The sequence below is a fragment of the Cervus elaphus genome, chromosome 5 (assembly GCF_910594005.1).
Source record: "Cervus elaphus chromosome 5, mCerEla1.1, whole genome shotgun sequence".
Taxonomy (NCBI): Eukaryota; Metazoa; Chordata; class Mammalia; order Artiodactyla; family Cervidae; genus Cervus; species Cervus elaphus.
Genome location: NC_057819.1, coordinates 80,532,947 through 80,555,797, shown reverse-complemented (window position 1 = coordinate 80,555,797; position 22,851 = coordinate 80,532,947). Strand labels below are relative to the sequence as shown.

Genomic DNA, 22,851 nt, shown 5'->3' with positions numbered 1-22,851 from the left:
TCTCTTCTTCCACTGTATCAGCTGAAAATGAGACGACTTCACCTCATTTATTTGACTTCCTTTACTGCTCTGCTCTGCCCTGTCAGTCTGTAAGTATCTTTTTTTCCATTCAAGTGGATCCGACCCTGGACTTGTCACACACTGTAACTCTGCCCTGCTGTAGAAGTGCCATCTTCTGTGAAACTAACTCAGACCTGGTTTTCTCATTGTTGTATCAAAAAGCAACACAGAATCGTACTTTTCAAATGCTATGCTTTACATTTTATTAAAAAACAAGCAAACGTCTTCAACATCAAATGCTTTAATTCACGTTTCTCTGTCAAGCATTGACCACATTATAGACCCAACACAACGATAGCAGTTAACACAGGGTGACTCGTGATAGGGACGCAGTATGGAGGCCAAGGGGGCAGAAAGTGTGCAGGACCAGCTGGCTGCTTGAGCTGCTCGTCCTTGACACTGTGGTTCACAAGAGCCAGTTCAGGCCGTTCACCCGCAGTCATCAGGGCCAGGGATCTGGCTGCTCTACACTTGCACAAAACACAATTAAAGTCAGGGTTCCCATTTATGTTGGGCTCATTCAAGTTGATCAAATTGGAGAGAAAGAGTGTCAGAACGGGAGTACTAAGAGCAAGTGTTCTCATGAGCCGTCGTCACCCAGATACACAAAGCGCCCTTCCTTACTGTAGGAATCTGCTCAGACAGCCCGGGCTGCTCATCTGATCAGGGAGGCCCTCTGCCTGGACAGCGGCAGAGCAACAAGGAAAGCAACCTAACTTTCCAGCTCTCTTCCACGTTTTTGGTCAGTCATCAAAAAGCCCCACGAGATGGCGACTTCCTGTAGTTTACCTTCTAAAGCGCATTCTGCTTTGACATTTCCCTTTAGTGGTGAAGTGGCTTGGGGGATGTTTGCAGAGACTGAGGAAGTGTCCTAGGTCTACCATCAGCAGTACACTTAAATTTATAGCCTTTAGGTGACATTTTCTGCAGACATTTCTGTAGACGACTAACCTCAATCATTAAGTTTTGTGAACATCCATATTAGAGGGTGAATTTTTGATTCTTTCTCCAGAACCTAAGAATATACCTTTTTGAAACCTGTGAGCCTCATGCACTGACTGTACTGTCAGGGCCATGAAGGTAAATGTGTGTGTATTTACAAAACTAAAATGAATTAAATACACGACCATTTCTATACTTTACTAAAATTAGAAGTACGAGGAACAGAGGCTAAGTCAGTGCTTTACTATTCAACAAAATGCCTTCAAAATGTGAGAAGTAGCCAAGTGGCCATATTCCAAGCAGCAACTAGATATCCAAAATACTTTTTAATGTAAAAATCAGTAGAAAATTAACCAGGTGACAAAATCATTATAATGGCTTCCAAACTCTTTGAAAGAATACTGGAATTTTTTTTTTCTTTTAAAAAAGGAAGTGCTTTATCTACTGAAATCTGATCTAAAGCAGCACCCCAGCACGGGGAGAAAGCAGGGGCCCTCCAGGGGTCCATTCCACTGGCCCCGAAGCACTGCCTGTCCTCCAAGACTCCACAGATCACAGCCCCAAACCTACACAGCTCCACAGGAAAACCTGGGGCTACCAACTTTTATGTAATACAGCTTATCAATTTGGATAGGATATGAACACATTTTTCAGAGTTCCTTTAAAGGAAAAACAATTTAAGAATATCCAATTAATTCAAATTTTCTGCATGGTATCTTATCAGGCAAAAGCCCCAGGTGAACACAGGAGGTACAGATGAGTAACTTTAACGTTTCAGTTGCATAAGAAGCACGGGTGCAGACGTCAAGAGCTGGTTCCTGGACTCAGGCAGCCACACTGTCAACCAGCTCCCATGGTGATTCTGATACTACAGACAGCCTGCAGAGCGTATTCTGAGGAACAGGAGACAAGCCTCCAAGGGAAAATCTGAGAAAGGCAGGGATATACTTTTAAAAGGCAAAACCAAAACAACCTCTTCTGTCTTGTTGCTGAGAATAGACCTTCATTCAGATTGAGATAGAGTAACAACACTTTTTTCTTTTTAAATTTCTAGAAATTTTAAATAAATCTACCTACGTTCCTATCCCATATTAGGTATAATTTCTTTAAAAAAGTATGAATATAAAGTGCTGGTTCTTGTTTCAGTATTATCAGCTTGAGGGAAAACCACATAAAATTATCACCCATTCTGTTGACCTTTTCAGCTGAACAAGTACAAATTACGTATTCGGATCCACGTGTATCTGTAAATTAATATCACCTTTAAATTTTTTGGTCAGTGCAAATTTAAAATTCCATAATATACATTAAGTACAATTTTACTTTATATTACAAATGCACACTATTTTTCTTTTGACATGCTGGTAGTATTCATTTTTACAGCAAAAAGGACTGTTTACAATTTCTGAGTCACAGTATATTTTCCAACTCTAGGTAGGCAAACATATTTCAAAAAGCAAATACTACACGTTTTTGACACATCCTAAAAAAATAAAAATAAATAATTTTGACTATAAAATTTTATAAATGTTAGCTACAGTAAGGGTTCACAGCTAATAGTTGCAGAAAACTTAAAACACCTTTAGGATCATGTAATCTTACCATTAGACAACTTGTATGTTACAACACAAGTCAGTTTGATTTCCATTAAACAAACAAACAAAAAAATTAAACTGAAAATTATCATCATCTACTTAGGGGATCCCTAAGAGCTGCCAGGCATTCAGTATTTAAGCTACTAAGCAAGGAGCTAGGAACTGTATTAGAACAATAAAAGGAGAAATCTGAAAACAGACATGAATACAAGCTTTAATTCACATATTTCTTCCTGAGAATTTAGAAGTTACTATTTTTTTTTAATCAGAATAGTTTAAAATGGAACAGAAAAATTCTATGGCAAATCATTTTTTGTAAAGTGTGGACTCTGGTAGTGTCAACAATTGCTACCCTAATATGTAACTTGCAAACATCAATCTTATAAATTGTATTTATTTAAAACAAGGTACATGCCTATACATTTATTTGAAATGCTGGGTAAATGTGCCTAAAAAGTTAGAGAATTTTTCTAAAATAGGTTTTATGATATGATATTCTGAAGTAACTTTCCTAAAAAAGTTAAGTCTGAATGAGTGAATAAGGTTAACAGATAAACTTCGTGAAGGTCAAATTTCAGTGGATTATGAAAATGAAAGACCAATTTTTTTTTAAGTAAATAAGGGTGTTTTATATGACTCTGTTCTAAATTCAATGTAACATTATAGCTAGAATACAGTTTTAAAAATAAAAAAAAACTATATAGTTATTTTGATTATTTTAATTCTGATACCCCCTAATAACTATTTACTTTGATTATTCTATAATTAGCACTATGAATTATAGATAAAATATAGCCTAAAGCAAAGTGAATCTAACAGTATATTTGTAAAATGTGATATCGGTAACAATTTTGATCACGAATTAAAGAATGAAGCTCATTATACTCAAAACATGACCAGCCCATCTGCAGACTCTCCCACCACCACCACAGGTAACTACTGTGAATGGTGTGTGAATAAGGTGAAAACAGATCTCACAAAATCTTACAATACTAGAATTTAGCTGCTCACATTGAGATCTGGAAGAGATTACTTTAAGCAAAATAAAAGCATTCTAATGTAACTGACTAGTACTGTATACATTTCTTAGTTATGCCTTCAGAACATGGCCTGGGCCTGAAGGTGACTGAAATTTAAGTTTCTGGCAACTCATAATAGACGACACAATTCATTAACAGATCTTTAAGGGGAGCTAATGGTGTTTGGTGGAAGATACATTCTGATTCTTCAGAGATTAATGGCATAAAAGACCACCAAATCCACAAATAGGCCATCTGTCCTAAAAATACCAGGCTGGAGGCCCCCTGGGGCAGCCTCGCTGTGGAACCTGAAGGAGCAGGTTGCGGAGCAGCAGAAGTGCACCCTCGGAATATTTCTGAAGAATGAGAATATCCAGATAATATATCTATCAGAAGAATTAAATTAGGGTTTTAATTATTACTTAGGCTACATTTCTGTCTGTGAGTAGCAGAATTTATGATCAATTTAACGTATTAAATAAAGTAACATATTGTAAACACTAAACACAGGTATACCACAGTGAAGAAAATAAATAAGTAAAAAAAATATATCTCTCATTTTAAAATAAATATATAAACTTTTAGCAGAGGATTCTATATCCATTTCCCCAAGGGAAAATTCTGTTAAGTACTTTGGATATACTCTTGTATTTCAAAATACTGCAAGACCACCAAATTTTTAAAATGTTATCAATCAATATTGAACTTGTTTTGAGCAATTAACCTGACTGGTAAATTTTCCTTAGTACATTTTGTTTGAATTGTTGACACTGTCTTTTAATCAAGAGAAGTTGGTGAACAGTCCGATTTGAAACTTCTAACTTTTTTTGTTTTTGACTGCCACCCGGCAGGTGGGATCTTAGTTCCCTGACCTGGGATTGAGCACCATACCCTCTGGAGTGGAAGCATGTTGTCTTAACCACTAGAATGCCAGGGAAGTCCTGAAACTTGTAACTTTCAATGCAAAGTGCTCTGAATGTTGATTTTTATAATTCACCTAGGTGGTTCCCTTTCAGCTATACTGGAGTATAACAAGATGGCAGATTTCAGCTCAACTCGGTCATTAACAGTTAACCAAACAATAGGAGACTGAAAGTGTCCTTAAAATAAAATTTAAAACAAAAAATCTGAGTGTTGCCTTCCTTTTACATTTCTCCTTTTAGGGTTTCCTGGAGATAGATATTTATGTGTCTACTTGGTGCTGGGCTGCAAGAAGTCTTAAGAGGCGTGCTGCAGAAGGATGCCCAGCATGAACCATGCTGGTTTGACACCATCTCCTTTCAAAAAAGCAAGTCATTTTTAAATGTTACAGTGTCATCACATTAAACATTAAAATGGCAATGATTTTCCACCCACACCTTGCTGGATATACATGTCCAATCCACTGTGTGGTTCAAGAATAAGGAATGGGAGGGAGCGCACATGTCAGCGAGCCTACCCTCAGACACAGAGCCTTTGTGGAACGTTCTGTGACTTTTAGCTAGTGCTGTATGGTCAAAGTGTTTGCTGCAGAAAGACCACGCATTTGTAAACAACCAGAGGTCTGGCTGTTTTTGGAATGCTATTTACATAAATGTATACCCACTCTACTATTGATGAGATGAAGACTAAGCTAGTTGACAGAGTTCTATTTTGGATGAATGGGTATCTGGTTGTTTGCGAGGATTCTACACTAAGTCCTCACATCCTCCTCCATCTACTCAGTTTCCTTTGTATCCTCTTGGTCTGAAGTACTAGAGACGTCGTCATCCGTTTGTTCTCCAGAGAAATACAACATCAGTGCGTGTGTCTTGTGGGTTATGGTGACAGTGCAGGGCCCCTGGGCCCACGGCTCCCCATCTACCTGCATTGGCATCATCGAACACTTCAAGATCAGCTAGAATTATGGGTAAAAATGAGAAAACAGTTAGTCCCCAGAAAGCTCAGAAAAATCTTCCTTAATAACGTCTTGAGTCCTTTAACCCTTCTTAGGGACATTTCTTAGCATTTCACTCTTAGAAAATTAATCTGAAATATATTTTATTCTTTAATTGTTTAAGGGATTCCTTTTCACTGAACACTTCACTTCTTCAACTGGACTGAGGGCCATATTTCCTGTCTTTCCCCATCCTACTCAGCCCTGGTAGAGAAGGACTGATAGCATGGGTTATAAACAACATGTTGGTTTAGGGAAAGCTATAGTGTATTATCTTCTAAACCTCAATGGCTTAGAAATGGGACAAATTAGTCCATTGTAGCAATATTTCACCTACTCGCACTGTATGTGCTTGTCCTATTCGAAAAGGATTCGCCAGTTTCACTTGAATCTGAGCACAGTGGAAAGACCCATATACTCCAACAACTTCCAATAAACCGTCATCATGCCTAAAATTGGACAAAGGAAATATGGATTATGTGATGTGGTAAAATAAAACCAGCCACAACAGGACAATTACTTTTCAGCATAGGTGGACCATCAACTTATTAACTATTGATATTAATGAGGTATACAAAAAAGAAAATCTGTGGTAAAAATGTTAAAAGTCTACAAGTTAAAAGTTAAAAAATGTTAAAAAGTTAAAAAATGTTAGAAGTCTAAAAGTCTGTTAAAAGAACAGACTGCTTTAAAGAAACCAGTGACATAAAAAACCACTTGCAAATGTACATACCTGGCTAGAGGGTAGGTCTCGTCTCCCATCCCTTCCCACAGTCTGCAGCCGCCACCCCAATAGCCGATATTCAGGACGATAATGCCTTCCAAATTCGGCAGTTCTACTCGCTCACCATCCAGCTCTAGCTTTAAAGAAATACAAGGAGTAAGTGACTTTAGGGCGCACTACTTTCAGACACAGCCACTCAGAATCCTGTCCACTTTCACATACATGTGAGAGCTGGTAGGAAGACTGCTTCCTACCCAGGTAATCTAGCCTTTCTCATTTGTTCAATGTTTATTGTAATAAATGAATCATAACAGTGAATTTTTTAAAATCAAAGATATCCTTTTTCTTACATCCCATTATTTTTTTCAGGCTTTATCTAACTTACTGTTTTAATAGCATCTCACACTGCCAACCCCTTCCTCTTTCCCTGAAATATTCTCTTCCTTTGCTTTCTGGGAACCAGACTACTTCTCTGGGCACCCCTCTGCCACTGCTGAGAGCTCCACTCCCAACCTCACACTGAAGGCATTTCATACAGCTATGTACTGGGCTTCCTTCTCTTCTCTACATACTCTGGATTGAAACCTGAGCCACTTCTCTCTGGCTAATTGCCATCTCTGTGCTGACGGCTCTATTTTTTGTTGGTGCAGAAAAGTGAACCGGGTTAGATCTGTATATCCAACTGCCCACAAAACGTTTCCCACTGACTGTGGCTCCTAAAGCTCTCATGCACAAAGCTGAGTTAAGCATCTTCTCTGCCATCTGCTTTCCCAGGAAGGGTGGCAGCAGCGGTCCTCACCTGCACTGCCTCACTGGAAGCTTGGAGATCACCTCTGAGCTTTGTCTCCACCTCCACACCGATCAAGCGCTACTTCCACGTCCCCGGCCCTCGCCGACACTCCTAGCTGCTTCTCTGGCTCTGCTCTCCCCTGACTCGCCTCCCAGAGGCTGCTGGACTGACGCTTATCTCACTACGTCCTTCAGTGGCCGGGCTGTGTGCACCATGGACCCAAGTGCCTTAACGGTTTCTCTGTCACCTTGGCCTCTGCCTAGTTCTCCAGCCTTAGCTCTTGCCTCTGTCTCTCCTGCAGGCCACACTCCGGCCTGCACACACTCAAATATGCTATTTTCTCTCCTGCCTCTGGGCCTTTGCCCATGTTGTTCTTAGCAGAGAATAATTTTTATCTCCTTCATTTAACTAAGTTTTAATTTGCAGATGACAGTTTGTAACATCTTCCAGAAAGACTTCCTCGTCAGTCACTTTCCCTAAACAGTTTCCAGTCTGTGGGTTCAGTTCAGTTTCAGTTCAGTCACTCAGTCATGTCCGACTCTTTGCGACTTCATGACTGCACCACACCAGGCTTCCCTGTTCATCAGCAAATCCGGAGCTTGATCACACTCAAGTCCAACGAGTCGGTGATGCCATCCAACCATCTCATCCTCTGTTGTCCCCTTCTCCTCCTGCCCTCAGTCTTTCCCAGCATCAGGGTCTTTTCCAATGAGTCGATTTTTCACACCAAGTGGCGAAAGTATTGGAGTTTCAGCTTCAGCATCAGTCTTTACAATGAATATTCAGTATTGATTTCCTTTAGGATGGACTGGTTGGATCTCCCTGCTGACTTTCAAGAGTTTTCTCCAACACCACAGTTCAAAAGCATCAATTCTTCAGTGCTCAGCTTTCTTTGTGGTCCAACATCCATACATGACATGGAAAAACCATAGCTTTGACTAGATGGACCTTTGTTGGCAAAGGAATGTCTCTGCTTTTTAATATGCTGTCTAGGTTGGTCATAGCTTTTCTTCCAAGGAGCAAGCATCTTTGAATTTCATGGCTGCAGTCACCATCTGCAGTGATTTTGGAACCCCCAAAAATAAAGTCTCTGTTTCCACTATTTCCCCATCTATTTGCCATTAAGTGATGGAACAGGATGCCATGATCTTAGTTTTCTGAATGTTGAGTTTTAAGCCAACTTTCTCACTCTCCTCCTTCACTTTTATCAAGAGGCTCTTTAGTTCTTCTTCGCTTTCTGCCATAAGTGGGGTGTCATCTGCATATCTGAGGTTATTGATATTTCTCGCAGGAATCTTGATTCCAGCTTGTGCTTCATCCGGTTTGGCATTTTGCATGATGTATTCTGCATATAAGGTAAATAAACGGGGTGACAATATACAGCCTTGATGTACTCCTTTCCCGATTTGAAACCAGTCTGTTGTTTGTCCAGTTCTAATTGTTGCTTCTTGACCTGCATACAGATTTCTCAGGAGGCAGGTAAGGTGGTCTGGAGTTCCCATCTCTTGAAGAATTTTCCACAGTTTTGTTGTGATCCACACAGTTAAAGGCTCTCGCATAGTCAATAAAGCAGAAGTAGATGTTTTCCTGGAACTCTCTTGCTTTTTCTAGGATTCAGTGGATGTTGGCAATTTGATCTCTGCTTCTTCTGCCTTTTCTAAATCCAGCCTGAACATCTGGAAGTTCATGGTTCATATACTGTTGAAGCCTGGCTTGGAGAATTTTAAGCATTACTTTGCTAGCATGTGAGATGAGTGCAATTGTGCAGTAGTCTGAACATTCTTTGGCATTGCCTTTCTTTGGGATTGGAATGAAAACTGACCTTTTCCAGTCCTATGGTCACTGCTGAGTTTTCCAAATTTGCTGGCATACTAAGTGCAGCACTTTCATAGCATCATCTTTTAGGGGTTGAAAAAGTTCAATTGGAATTCCATCACCTCCACTAATTTTGTTCGCAGTGATGCATTGTAAGGCCCACTTGAATTCGCATTCCAGGATGTTTGGCTCTAGATGAGTGATCACACCACTGTGGTTATCTGGGTCATTAAGATCTTTTTTGTATAGTTCTTCTGTGTGTTTAATTCCTCCAAGACTGCATATTTTTCTTACATTATTTCTTATGCCATATTAGTGTGGTTTAAATGTCTTTCTTCTCTCCAGACTGCAAACTCAGTGACAGTGAGAGATTTGTCACTGTATGTCTAGTACCTAGAACTCTGCCTGGCATTTAATGGGTGGTTTCACAGGTGATTTTTGTATAAACAGACGACTAGACAAAAAAATGTGCTACCTTATAGCTTCACTCTACCCAAGTAATCCAAGTCCAGGAAAAAGGAAATACAATAGAGCAGAAGGGAACATCCTTCCCGGCCAGCCTCACCACTCCCCCTGTGCTGCAAGCTCAGAGTCCGTCCAGCCGCAGCAGCTTTCCGGGCTGAGCGTGCAGTCAGGCTCCTCCTCTCGGCTCACTTCCCACTCTCTCCCTGAGCTGTTTGCTGTTTGGCTCTTTCCTTACTTTGTTTGGCCGTGTTGCACAGCACCTAACAGATGCATCACAACCACAACAGGAATTAAACTTTGGGCTCCATCTTCCTCAGAGTCCATGACTCAGGCACCGCTGTCACAGGGCTTCACACTGGTCATCGCGCATGAGCAGACGCTGTTCAGTGTAAGAGTCAAACAGACTCTAGAGTTACATAAACCTGGGTTCAACTGCTGGTTACCTGTATCCTTGGGCATTCTGTGAACCTGGGCAAGTTATTTAATTTCAAACAGCTTCATGAGTGATGGGAATACGGTTGTATCTGCCTTACAGGCTGTGGTGAAAATTTAGTGGGAAAATGTGTATAAAGCACTTAGAAGTATCTGGTACACTCCATATATGTTACTGAAATATGTTAATAGAAAATTCAGCATTTTTGTTTAAGAAAAGTTCATAGTCCAGAGACCACCTAAAAGTTTAAAAGCTTACCTCAATTTTTTTATTCAAATCTTTACATTCTTGCACTAAACAATCTTTGGTTCCATAAAATAAGTAAACAGCCTATGAGAAATGGACAGAAAATACGATATTACAGCAATCTAACAAGCCCTGTAAGCTAGAAAAAGACATTGAACCAAAGCTCCCTGATGTGACGACTGAGTCGTGTATCCACACAGTGGACTAGAGACTGATGGGAGAAGGCACCATTATTACTACAGAGTTCAGCCCATTTTTTTCAGGGGAATGTAGGATTAGGTGGTTTGTGCTTAAATGGTATTTTCTCCCAGTTTATCCCAAAAGCTACACCTTATAAAGAAAATTTCACCTTTTCCTAGTACTTAACATTACTTAATGAAAGTAATACAGGCAAGTGTAGCAAACATTTTATAATCACTTTTGAATATAGAAAGGTTGATGGCAGCATTGAGATGCTAATTACTATACTGTATAAACAGCAATACTATTGCGTTGGTAACTATAAAAGGGAGCTATTTGTAAATTTCAAATATTTGTAAAACAGAGACAGGAACAGATAATTGTAAAACAGAACCAGCATCTATTTGTCACATCCTGTTGCTCAATCACCAAAAGTCTTTAAAAAGAATTCCAAGACAAATGCTCCACCAAAGGAATCAATTATACTAGAAACCAGAGATGATCTCAGTTAAAACTGTGGTTAAACAAACTGCTCCTTTTCTTACCTCTTTGCCGTTTAGTTTTTTCAGGCCTATGGAATCTATTTTTCCACTAATGACTTCATCAAAAATTTATCCTGCCTAAATTTACTTCCAATTCTAGTTGCCATTTAAGTAAGATAAGCTATCATATATTCCATTTAGTATGCTCTAAAACACTGCAACTCTGAGTTAAAAAATTTCGTCATGGTTATAAAATACTTTAATAAAATACATTTAAGGATCTAATTTGACAGTCTTACACAAAATGGAGCAGGCAAATGTTTCCATAAGTTAGTTCTATCTTGAGATTTAGTTGAAAGATCTAGTTGAAAGAGTGCTAGGTATAATTGAACTATTGATTTTTACTGTACCTTAGGTGATAAGCAGGAAATGTTATTTTATCCAACACACCTTATTAAGAATTCTGCTAGAAAACAGAGATGGGGCCTTCTCACGATGAGCGTGAAAATTGAGGGCCATGAGAGCATCAGGTCCAATAGAAAAATAGTTGTTCATTGTGAATTCCTGTGGAAAAGGGTAAACAACATTAGGCTTCCATCCATGCCTGTGTCATTTAATAAATGTATAAATCTTAGTCTTTATGATCTTTATGAAAATTGAGTCATTTACTTTTTGCATAAGCTATTTTATGCTATCCAGTGATGTTCCAGAGATAAAGCTTCAGTTTAAAGGCTGATTCTTTAAGACAAAATTTCACTTTGCATTTCTGGTTAATATGCTACATCTAAACAGCTCTACTCTACACCCAGGCTTCCCCATCCTGTGTTCTCATTATACTTGCTTGTTCCTTCCAGCACTTCTCAAGTTCTCAGCCTTGTCAGTCTCCATTAGGCTATTGGTCCCTGCTCAGTTTTTCTTACTTTCCAAGCCAGCCTGGGTTCCTCAGTCGAGCTGCACTTGGTCTTCTCCCTGAGCAATAGCTTGCACTTCTGACTTCTTGTTCAGTGGGTCACAGACTGAAGGTTGACATGCCCCAAATATTAACGCATTTTCTTCCTATTCAAACCTGAAACCCTATTTTTCTTATTTTGGTTAATTTTCACACATCCTGTCATAAAAACTAGAAATCTTGTAGTAAAGTTCTTTTCCCCGCTTCCCCTAATAGCAATCAGTGGCCAAGTCTTGATCAATACTACTTCTAAAATGTCTCTGAACAGGGAAAGTGCTGAGTCATGGTGAGGAAGGTGCTGAGTTATGGTGAGGAAGTACGTAGTCCTCCTTCTAAAATTCCCTTTTTGTCATGGTGCAGGTTTCTTACCTGTTTTCACATTATCTCCAGTATTTTTTCTTTTTATTATTTTCTTTCTTGTTTTTATATATTAATTTTAAGTTGGGGTTTAGCTGCTTTACAATGTTATATTAGTTTCTGCTGTACGACCAAGTGAATCAGCTGTATGTATGCACACACCCCCCCTCTCTCGGACATCTCTCCCCATTGCCACTCCCCCACCCCACCCATCTAGGTCACCACAGAGCACCAAACTGAGCTCCCTGTATTGCAAAGACGTTTCCCACTGCCTAGCTATTTTACACATGGTAGTGTGTATATATGTCAGTGCTAATCTCTCAGATCATCCCACCCTCTCCTCCCCTTGTGCCCACAGCACATGTCTGTATATCTTTATGTCTGTATCTCTATTCCTGACTTGCAAATCAGGATTTGCAAGGTTCATCAGTACCATTTTTATAGATTCTACATATATGCATTAATATCCAATATTTGTTTTTCTCTCTCCGACTTACTTCACTATGTATGACAGACTCTAGGGCCATTCACATCTCTCCAAATGACCCAATATTATTCCTTTTTATGGCTGAGTATAGAAAGAGTGCCTAAGAACTATGGATGGAGGTTCATGACATTGTACAGGAAGCAGTGATCAAAAGCATCCGAAGAAGAAGAAATGCAAAAAGGTAAAATGGCATTTTTATCTTCTCTGAGGAGGCCTTGCAAATAGCTGAAAAAATAAGAGAAGTGGAAGGCAAAGGAGAAAAGGAGAAATATACCCATTTGAATGCAGAGTTCCAAAGAAGAGCAAGGAGAGATAAGAAAGCCTTCCTTAGTGATCAATGCAAAGAAATAGAGGAAAACAATAGAATGAGAAAGACTAGAGATCTTTTCAGAAAATTAGAGATACCAAAGGAACATTTCATGCAAAGATGGGCACAATAAAGGACAGAAAAGGTGTGGACCTAACAGAAGCAGAAGATATTAAGAAGAGGTGGCAATAATACACAGAAGAACTGTACAAAAAAGATCTTAATGACCCAGATAAACACGATGGTGTGATCACTCACCTAGAGCCAGACATCCTGGAATGTGAAGTCAAGTGGGCCTTAGGAAGCATCACTGTGAACAAAGCTAGTGGAGGTGATGGAATTCCAGCTAAACTATTTCAAATCCTAAAAATGGATGCTGTGAAAGTGCTGCACTCAATATGCCAGCAAATTTGGAAAACTCAGCAGTGACCACAGGACTTGTAAAGGTTTGTTTTCATTTCAATCCCAAAGAAAGACAACACCAAAGAATGTTTAAACTACCACACAATTGCACTCATATCACACACTAGCAAAGTAATGCTTAAAATTCTCCAAGCCAGGCTTCAACAGTATGTGAACCATGAACTTCCAGATGTTCAAGCAGGATTTAGAAAAAGCAGAAGCAGCAGAGATCAAACTGCCAACATTCACTGGATCATAGAAAAAGCAAGAGAATTCCAGAAAAACATCTACTTCTGCTTCATTGACTATACTAAAGCCTTTAACTGTGTGGATCACAACACACTGTGGAAAATTCTTCATGAGATGGGAATACCAGACCATCTTACCTGCCTCCTGAGAAATCTGTATGCAGGTCAAGAAGCAACAGTTAGAACTGGACATGGAACAACAGACTGGTTCAAAATTTGGAAAGGAGTATGTCAAGGCTGTATATTGTCACCCTGTTTATTTAACTTATACCCAGAGTACATCATGCAAAATGCCGAACTCTGTGAAGCACAAGCTGGAATCAAGACTGCAGGGAGAAACATCAATAATCTCAGATATGCAGATGACGACATTCTAATGGCAGAAAGCGAAGAGGAACTACAGAGCCTCTTGATGAAGGTGAAAGAAGAGAGTGAAAAAGTTGGCTTAAAACTCAACAGTCAGAAAACTAAGATCATGGCATCCGGTCCTATCACGTCATGGCAGATAGATGGGGAAACATGGAAACAGTGACAGACTTTATTTTTGTGGTCTCCACAAAATCACTGCAGATGGTGACTGCAGCCATGAAATTAAAAGACACTCACTCCTTGGAAGAGAAGCTATGACCAACCTAGAAGCAAATTAAAAAGCAGAGATATTACTTTGTCGACAAAGGTCAGTATAGTCAAAGCTATGGTTTTTTCAGTAGTCCTGTATGGATGTGAGAGTTGGACCATAAAGAAAGCTGAGCACCAAAGAATTGATGCTTTTGAACTATGGTGTTGGAGAACACTCTTGAGAGCCCCTTGGACTGCAAGGATTCAAATCAGTCAATCCTAAAGGAAATCAGTCCTGAATATTCATTGGAAGGACCGATGCTGAAGCTGAAGCTCCAATACTTTGGCCACCTGCTGCAAAGAACTGACTCACTGGAAAAGACCCTGATGCTGGTAAAGATTGAAGGTAGGAGAAGGGGATGAGAGGATGAGATTGTTGGATGGCATCACTGACTCAATGGACATGAGTTTGAGTAAGCTCTGGGAGTTGGTGATGGACAGGGAAACATGGTGTACTGCAGTCCATGGGGTCACAGAGTTGGACATGACTGAGCGACTGAACTGAAATAATGTTCCACTGTACACATTTACCACATCTTCTTTATCTATGCATCTGTCGTTGGACATTTAGGTTGCTTTCATGTAAATAGTGCTGTAATGAACACTGGCATGTATCTTTTCTAATTATGATTTTCTGCAAGGAAGACAATACAGATGGCGAAGAGGCACATGAAAAGATGCTTAACATCACTAATTATTAGAGAAATGCAGACCAAAACTACAATGAGGTATCATCTCCCACTGGAAAGAATGACCATCATCATAAAATCTACAAACAATAAATGCTGGGGAGGGTGTGGAGAAAAGGGAACCCTCTTGCACTGTTGGTAGGAATGTAAACTGATACAGCCACTATGGAGAACAGTATGGAGGTTCCTTAAAAAACTGAAAACATACCTTGGGTTTTCTTAAGTTGTAGTATCCTTTATTTGTTACTTGAACTTTCCATCTAAAAAACAAAAGTTAAAAAAATCAGTAATTACTAACATATTGTCAGTTAATTATAATTATTACCAATCAACTCTGGATGCCTGGTAGATAAGGTTCTTCTATTAAAATAGCTTTTGGGAAATAAATACATTTAAATTACTATGTAAATCTTGAGAGGAGTACTCAGCCTAATGTATGACCTAACTTATGATTTACATAACAACACAGTATACAGCAATAAAATAAAACACCAGTGTCTATACATAAGTACAACTGACATAGTCTCTTACATTTAAACTACATTTAACTTTATAACTACACAAGTCTTCATTTATAATTCAAGTAATATTCCCAAAGCTCAAGAAATCACTTTTAAGGGTAAGTATAACTTACCTATCTAGTTTAATTCCATCTGCTTCCATCACGTTTCTTAAGACTTGTGCAACTGGGATTTCTCCCGCATAACCTGTACCCCACCCCAAGGTATTGGATAGATCATTGCCTGTTCCCAGAGGCAAGACTGCAACTTGTGGAATGTATTTCTCTTGTCCCTACAATACAGAAGATTATTTTAGATTTTTCTCTTCAGACTATTTGGAGGATAATAATATTTGGTAAAATTTAAAGCCAAAGCAATAAAGATACAAATAATAACTGCTCAATTACAATATTCAAAGCTGGCAAGGTCTTCTAATATTCACCTGTATAATAAAAAATATAACCACAAATACTGTGTAACTTTCTTGGAAGTGTTTCTGTGAGAGGCAAGGAGGTCTTAAGGATGGATACCTTAATCTTCATTTCGTCAAGGGCATCCAGGACCCAGCCAACAGTCCCATCCCCTCCACAGACAAGAACTCGAGCTGAGTCATAGGGAAGAAGAGTACAAAGTTGTAGGGCTTTGATGGGGGGAGTTTTAGTAACATCAAAAACCTGTAACGTGAAAGAAAAGGAAAAAATTATTTTACCCAACACTGTCACCCACCTGTGAGGATAATGTCCCTCTAGATGAGGACCTAGATGTGCTCAAGTAACAATGATGGCATTTATCTTTATGCTGGGCAGTATACCAGACTATAGTCACTGTGGCTCATCCTGAGTGAAGTGAGTGAAAGTTGCTCAGTCGTGTCCGACTCTTTGCCATCCCATGGACTATACAGTCTATGGAATTCTCCAGGCCAGAATACTGGAGTGGGTAGCCTTTCCCTTCTCCAGGGGATCTCCCCAACCCAAGGATCGAACCCAGGTCTCCCATATGGCAGGCGGATTCTTTACCAGCTGAGCTACAAGGGAAGTCCTAATGTTGCCCCTGAAAACACGAGTAAACAGCATTCTACTGGAAATGGAGACACAGGAAGGTTAAATAACTTGCCCATGCTTCCTCTGATAATTAAGTGCTTACATAGAAATCGAATCCTATATTCTATCCATTATACAATACTGCCACCTTTATGTTCACGTAAAACCAGGCTGTGCTAAGTTCACTTTAACTAGTGCTTCCTATTCTATATAAGATTTAAAAAATCCATTACTAGTGCAATTAGTACACATTTCTGAAAAACAATTTTGCAATATGAGTAAAATGACATAAAGCTGAAAGGATCCATGATACCTATAATTCTATAAATGATCTAGGAAAATATTTCAAAAGATGAAAAACCTTGTGTATAAAGATATTCAGTGTAGCATTATTTATAATCATACAACCGTAGAGACAAACTCGACTTCCATCAGCAGGAGACTGTATAAATAATGGATACATCCACTTGATGATTTCTTAGTCATCACATATATAATTATGAGGACTAGGTTGCAACATGGGAGAATATACTTTTAGGTAAATGCAAACTTAGATTACTTTTAAAGAAATGCCAACATATAAATGTATGCACAATTCATGAAAAGAACACAGACAAATGAAAACAACTTTGTGTATTTGTGTAGAGGTACTCAGGTGATTTTCTCTTTTTATTTTTAAATTTTATTTATTTTGGCCTTGCTGCAAGGCTTGTGTGATCTTAGGTCCCCAGTCAGGGATTGAGCCCCAGGCCATGGCAGTGAAAGTGCCAAGTCCTAACCACTGAACTCCCAGGGAACTTCCCTTTCTCTTTTCCTTTAAAAATTATTTTTATATTTTCTTAAGTTGTATAATGTTGAAAGGGAAAATTACAAATTAGAAAGAATGATTGCTGCACAATGGGTTGTTTAGTTTTTCAAAGTAGAAGTTGCTAGCATGTCATCTCAGTCTCAATGGCGTGAACCTTTTAGTCTTACTTTTAAAATTGAGGTATAACTTACATATAATGAAATTCACTGATTTAAAGTGAACAATTAACTGACTTTTAGGAAGCTTAGTGAGCTGTGCATTATTCAATTTAGAACATTTTTGCTGCTCCAATAAGATTTCCCAATGTCCATGTGTAGTCACTCCTAATTTCCAGCCCTAGTCTTAGGCAATCACTGATTTACTCTCTGGTTCTATAGATTTACCCTTTCTGAACACATCGTATAAAAGGAATCATACAATATTGATCCCCTGCATTGTGCTTCTTTCACTCAGCCTGTTTTTGAGGTTCATTTAATTTGTAGTATGTGTGTACTGGCATTCCTTTTTATCACTGAATATTCCATTTATATGGGTATGTCACATTTTGTTTCATCCAGCCACTGACTAATGGGCAATAGTGTATTTTCACTTTGGGGCTATCATGAAAAATGCTGCTATGAACATCTGCATAAACGTATTTGTGGGATATATGTTTTCGTTTCTGTTGGGTAGATTCCTAGAAGTGCTGTGTAGTATGGGAAATTTAAGTTTGAATTTTTAAGAAATTGTCCAAGTATTTGCTAAAGTTACTGCACCATTTACATCCCCACCATGAGAATCCCTCTTTATCCACAAATTCGGATGGCTCGATGCTATTTTCATAATTATTATTCTTCCCTATAACCAGGTGATTACTGGCTTAAAGCATTAACAACCATTACAATTTAGGGAAAATGTAAAACTAAAAATGAAAAGATTACTACAGAAAGAAAGGTCTCCTCTTTGGTTACCTGGACGGGATTTAGGAGGATCCTGAATTCTCCCAGCAATCCTTCTCCCATGTTAGTTCCACTACGAGAGTTGGCCAGAATTATTAATGGAGTCCATTGTTTTCCAAGTTTAGAGGCTAGCTAAAAAAATTAATGTGAGTTACAAAGACCTTAATATCTCAAAGACAGTTTTTCATTTCTTATTAACAACAGTGCTGTAAATCTGCTGAGAGAAAAATCAACTATCCTAATCAGTACAATATAAAATTCAAAGAATTCTAAGAATGGAAAGAGATGAACTAATTTAATTTCTGCTTAATATATTAATTTAAATCTCTTCTACATTATTCTAGATAAGTTATCCAGTATACACTTGGCTACTCATGTAAGAAGGAACTCACTTAACAAGGAATTCCACTGCTAAATCAAATAACTAGAAAGTTTTGACTTAAATTGAGTTAAAAATCTGTCTGTCAGTAACTTTCTACTTTTGATTCCTGAAGTAAGGAATAATCTCATTTGTTCTTCCATATAACTGTTGTGTTCAATCACCTGAAGCATTATATCATTTATTAGTCGTGACTCCCAGGCAACACATTTCAGCCCTTCATAGAAGGGACATTGATCTTCTCTGCTCTTTTAACCCTGACTGTGTTTTTCTGGATGTACTCTAATTTTCAAGCTTCTTAATTTTTTTGAATGGTGTATTCAGAAATATATTCAAGAATCCAGATTTGTACAAAGCCCTAAATCAAATTAAATTCATGTTTCTCTAATCTAACCACTTCTTTCCTCTCCCCTTCTCCTTGTGGGTATAAACATTAATGAAGATGTTCCCTGGTTTTACTTAGCGATCCTCAATCTCCTATGATGTCAGACTGAATTCAGATACATAAGGGGTTGTGCATTTTTTAAAAGAAGTATCACAATAACATTAAACATAATGTTTTTAAATTTTAAAATGTCTATTTTGGATTTCCCTGGTGGGAATGTTCACTATTATTTGTGGGAGGATCTAATGTGCAACGTAAATTCTTATCTCCAGGCACCCTATATGGGGTTCCAAAGGAAAACATTCTTCAGAACAACGTGTGAGGAAAATCTATTTTCTTTTTACTGACAATAATCATGAGTCCCAAACCTGGCTGTTCATCAGTCATCTGAAAACTTAAAACAAATACAGATTCCTGGGACTTATAGCTACCTATTCCAGTATTCCTCCCTGGAAAATCCCACTGACAGAGGAGCCTGGAGGGCTATAGTCCCTGGGGTCACAAAGAGCTGGACACCACTGAGCGACTAACACTTTCACTTTCACAATATGGGGTGGTGGTTTAGTCGCTAAGTTATGTCCAACTCTTGCAACCCCATGGACTGTAGCCAGCCAGGCTCCTCTATCCACGGGATTCTCCATGGAAATGGGTTGCCATTTCCTTCTCCAGGGGATCTTCCCGACCTGGGAATCGAACTCGGGTCTCCTGCACTATAGGCAGATTCTTTACCAACTGAGCTATGAGGGAAGCCCAAAATATAACAAATCCCAATTTCTCTTTAGACCTGAAAGAACTCAAGTGCCAAAGTTCATGGCACATCTTTAGGAAATGGGTAGGGTATTATGGCTTACCATAATGATTCTTCGCACACACACAGTTCTCAGTGTTTTACACTGACTTAAATAACTTTGTGGAAATCAATTATGTAAAGAAAAATAAACTCTGATTACCATTTCATAATCTGTTTTTTTGTCTTTACGCATATGATTAATGGAGGTTAAATAACTTGGTGGAATGATGAGGTTTTTGAATTCTCCAAAATCACACTTTTCATTCCTTAAGCTATTTTTCATACACTCATCATGTACTGTTTTCTGACACCAAACGCACCTGAGGGAAGGAAAAAAACAGATAATAATTAACTGGAAACTATAATCATACTAATCTGCAAACCAATCATTTTTGTCAAAAAAACAAATTGTAATCTTATCACTAATGAAAAAATTTGGCAAATAAAAATTTATAATGGCTTTCTACACAGTGAAAATAGAGCAATAATCTTTGAATAAACTTGTTTAACAGTAGTTCTTAAAGCGTGGTCTGGGGAAGATCATTTCAGGGGCTCTGAGGTTGAAACCATTTTAATAGTAATTTAAGATGTTATTTCACCTTCATATCTATCAAAAGCATCCAGTAGAATTTTCTGGAAGCTTTGTGATATGTGCCAAGCTGAATGTAGAAAGAGATACAAGCCTCTAGCTGACTTCTACACCAAAGAAATGTACCAAAAATATAAAACGATGCCACTTTTCTCTATTTTCACAAAATATTTTGTTAGCAGTATTATTTTTAAAGTGAATATTTTAACCGTTTCTCAGTTTTAATTTATAATGTGGTAAGTATCAGTAGATGTAATTCACATAAGCAAAGCTGGTCTGGAATAATGGTTCTATGTACCATGTATTTGGGCTTTGGCTGGAACAGGGTAATTAGGCCTAAAGGCCTGCAGCTTAAACACCCCACTGGTCCTAGTACTTGAAGGGTTTCTCAAGGTCCAGGCCGAAAACCTCCTGATTTATAACCATCTGTGAACACTTAGGCAAAGATAGCAAAACAGTCCATTTCTTATTGGTAGTTAATATGAAACTAATCTATACGTTTACATCTAAATTACAGGCAGAGACATTTATGTTCAAATTTGTCTAAACGAGAATAGTGCTGGCAAAGGTTTTAGGTTTCTATTATTAATCTGCTAAGTATTTAATCCACTCACGGATAAGGCAGATCTGACTGTACAGACAAGAGCAGGCCAACAGAAGACAATGGCTATAACTAAATAAATAAAAAAAGAAGAGGATACAAACTCTTCCACCCCAAGGTCAACTCTCTTGGAGTTCTATTTTAAGGTTGTTTTTTTCCGGTTGGATGTTCAGTTTTGTCAAGTAATTACTGCTATTAATTCAAGAATCCTAATTACTGCTGAAATTATAATTATCTACATGATCTGTTAAAGGGAAAATGTAAAATAACTTGCATCATAGACTTTGTTAACACTTGCTTTCAACCTAAGCTTGAGAAATTACAATTGATTGCTTATGTAGCCAAAGTATGTTACCTCCACCTATGGCTCTACGATACACTTTAAACTAGTGTATTGTTATTGAAAATAATCTGAAAGGAAACCCCACTGAATTATTTCACGGTTTCCTCTGGCAAGAAAAGTGGGACTGAGGAAGGAGAAGAACACTCACTTTTTACTCTACGTTCTTTTGTATTGTTTGAGTTTCTAAACATCAGTATATATTCATAAACTACTTGAATAAATTTTTAAAAGTGTATTTTAGGTGATATTGGCTTAAAAGTGATAGTGTTAGTCGCTCAGTCATGTCTGACACTTTGCAACCCCATGGTCTGTAGCCTGCCAGATTCCTCTGGCCATGGAATTCTCCAGGTAAGAATACTCTAGTTGGTAGCCATTCCCTTCTCCAGGGGATCTTCCTGACCCAGGGATTGAACCCACGTCTCCTGCATTGCAGGTGGATTCTATACCGCTAGCCACTGGAAGCCCAAATTAAACTAGTATCTGCAACAAAGCACAAACCAAATTAAGGAATAATTCACCATATCAGTGGAGGAGTTTTGATTTTAAGAAGACTTCTCAATTTTGAAGAGAGAATAAAATTTTCTGGTATGGGAGGCACTGCATGCAAGTGTGTATTCTAGAATCTAGATCTTCCCAACCCAGCAATTAAACCCAGGTCTCCTGCATTGCAGGCAGATTCTTTCCTGTCTGAGCCACCAAGGAAGCCTGTTATGCTTGAGAATTTAGAAAATATAGAAGGACATAAAAGTCATCTAGAGATAGTTACTCTTAACTTTTTGATATATTTAATCTCAGTTTTATAGTCCTCATATATTTATTTTTCATGTTAGGGGTAACAATGTATATATGTCTGGAGGTACTTTTCCTCAGAAATTGTATCATGAATTCTGTCTCAGGCCATTAAGTTTTTTTTTTTTTTTTAAAAACATGGCTTGTAAAGATGTATCACATCACATGGACATAACATAATTCACTTAATCCTCCCCCCTCTAAAAAATTTAGATAGTTTTTCTAAGTATAAACAACATGATGCACAACCTTAAACATAAATGAGGTTATTTCCCTGGAATCTTTAGAAGTCAAATTACTGAATCAAAGGGCATGCGTTTTCCTAAGTTTCTTGAGATGTTTGCCCAGAATGCTTGATACCAGCAAACAAAGGTGTCCATCATATTTAATACTTGCTCAACACTTTTCCTTGATAATTTGATGAGTGGAAAAGTACTTTCTTGTTTCAATTTGGAGATCTTTGATCACTAGTGAAGCTGAATACTTTTCTGCCTTCTTTTGTGAACTGATTCATAGCCTATCTTTTACTAGGTTTTAATAACTGCACACACTGTTAGTTATGTAGGATATCAACTTCTTTTCTGTCATAGTTCCTGCAAATATTTCAGTTTTCTCTTAAATTTACTATTTAATGTACTTAAGTTTATTTTTTGCTAGACAGATCTATATTCCCATGGTGGTTTATTTAAATGCTTTCAAGTTTTGAAGACCTTTACCTTTCCAAATTAGATAAATATTCGCCTATAGCTATATTCCCCCTCACAATTCAGCTTTAATCCAGTGCTTCTTAACCTTCTGGGGCTACAGATTCTACTGAGAATCTCATGAAAGTGTTAGGCTTCCTGGAACCTTATCTGTGAACTAACAATTCCTGCTTCAATCCGTTTGGGGTTTATTTTAGTACAGAGTGTGATATGAAGAATTAACTTTTTTCCCCTAAAAGAGCACTTGTCCAAGCACGACTGA

General features: G+C 38.2%; 1 protein-coding gene across 2 annotated transcripts in view; it reads right to left on the bottom strand.

Annotated features, from left to right (window-relative positions):
* Positions 1-235: 235 nt before the first annotated feature.
* DGKE (diacylglycerol kinase epsilon) overlaps positions 236-22,851 on the bottom strand; it is a 28,393-nt gene continuing 5,777 nt past the window's right edge. Inside the window, exons 3-12 of one of the 2 annotated variants that reach the window (XM_043902731.1) lie at positions 19,724-19,883; positions 18,022-18,141; positions 15,754-15,897; positions 15,358-15,515; positions 14,932-14,983; positions 11,117-11,230; positions 10,017-10,088; positions 6,265-6,392; positions 5,869-5,980; positions 236-5,492 (exon numbers count right to left, since the gene is read on the bottom strand). In XM_043902731.1, the coding sequence (XP_043758666.1) occupies positions 5,313-5,492; positions 5,869-5,980; positions 6,265-6,392; positions 10,017-10,088; positions 11,117-11,230; positions 14,932-14,983; positions 15,358-15,515; positions 15,754-15,897; positions 18,022-18,141; positions 19,724-19,883 (1,240 nt within the window). In that variant the 3' untranslated portion in view covers positions 236-5,312. The remainder of the gene's footprint in view (positions 5,493-5,868; positions 5,981-6,264; positions 6,393-10,016; positions 10,089-11,116; positions 11,231-14,931; positions 14,984-15,357; positions 15,516-15,753; positions 15,898-18,021; positions 18,142-19,723; positions 19,884-22,851) is intronic. The other variant, XM_043902732.1, reaches the window with a different exon arrangement.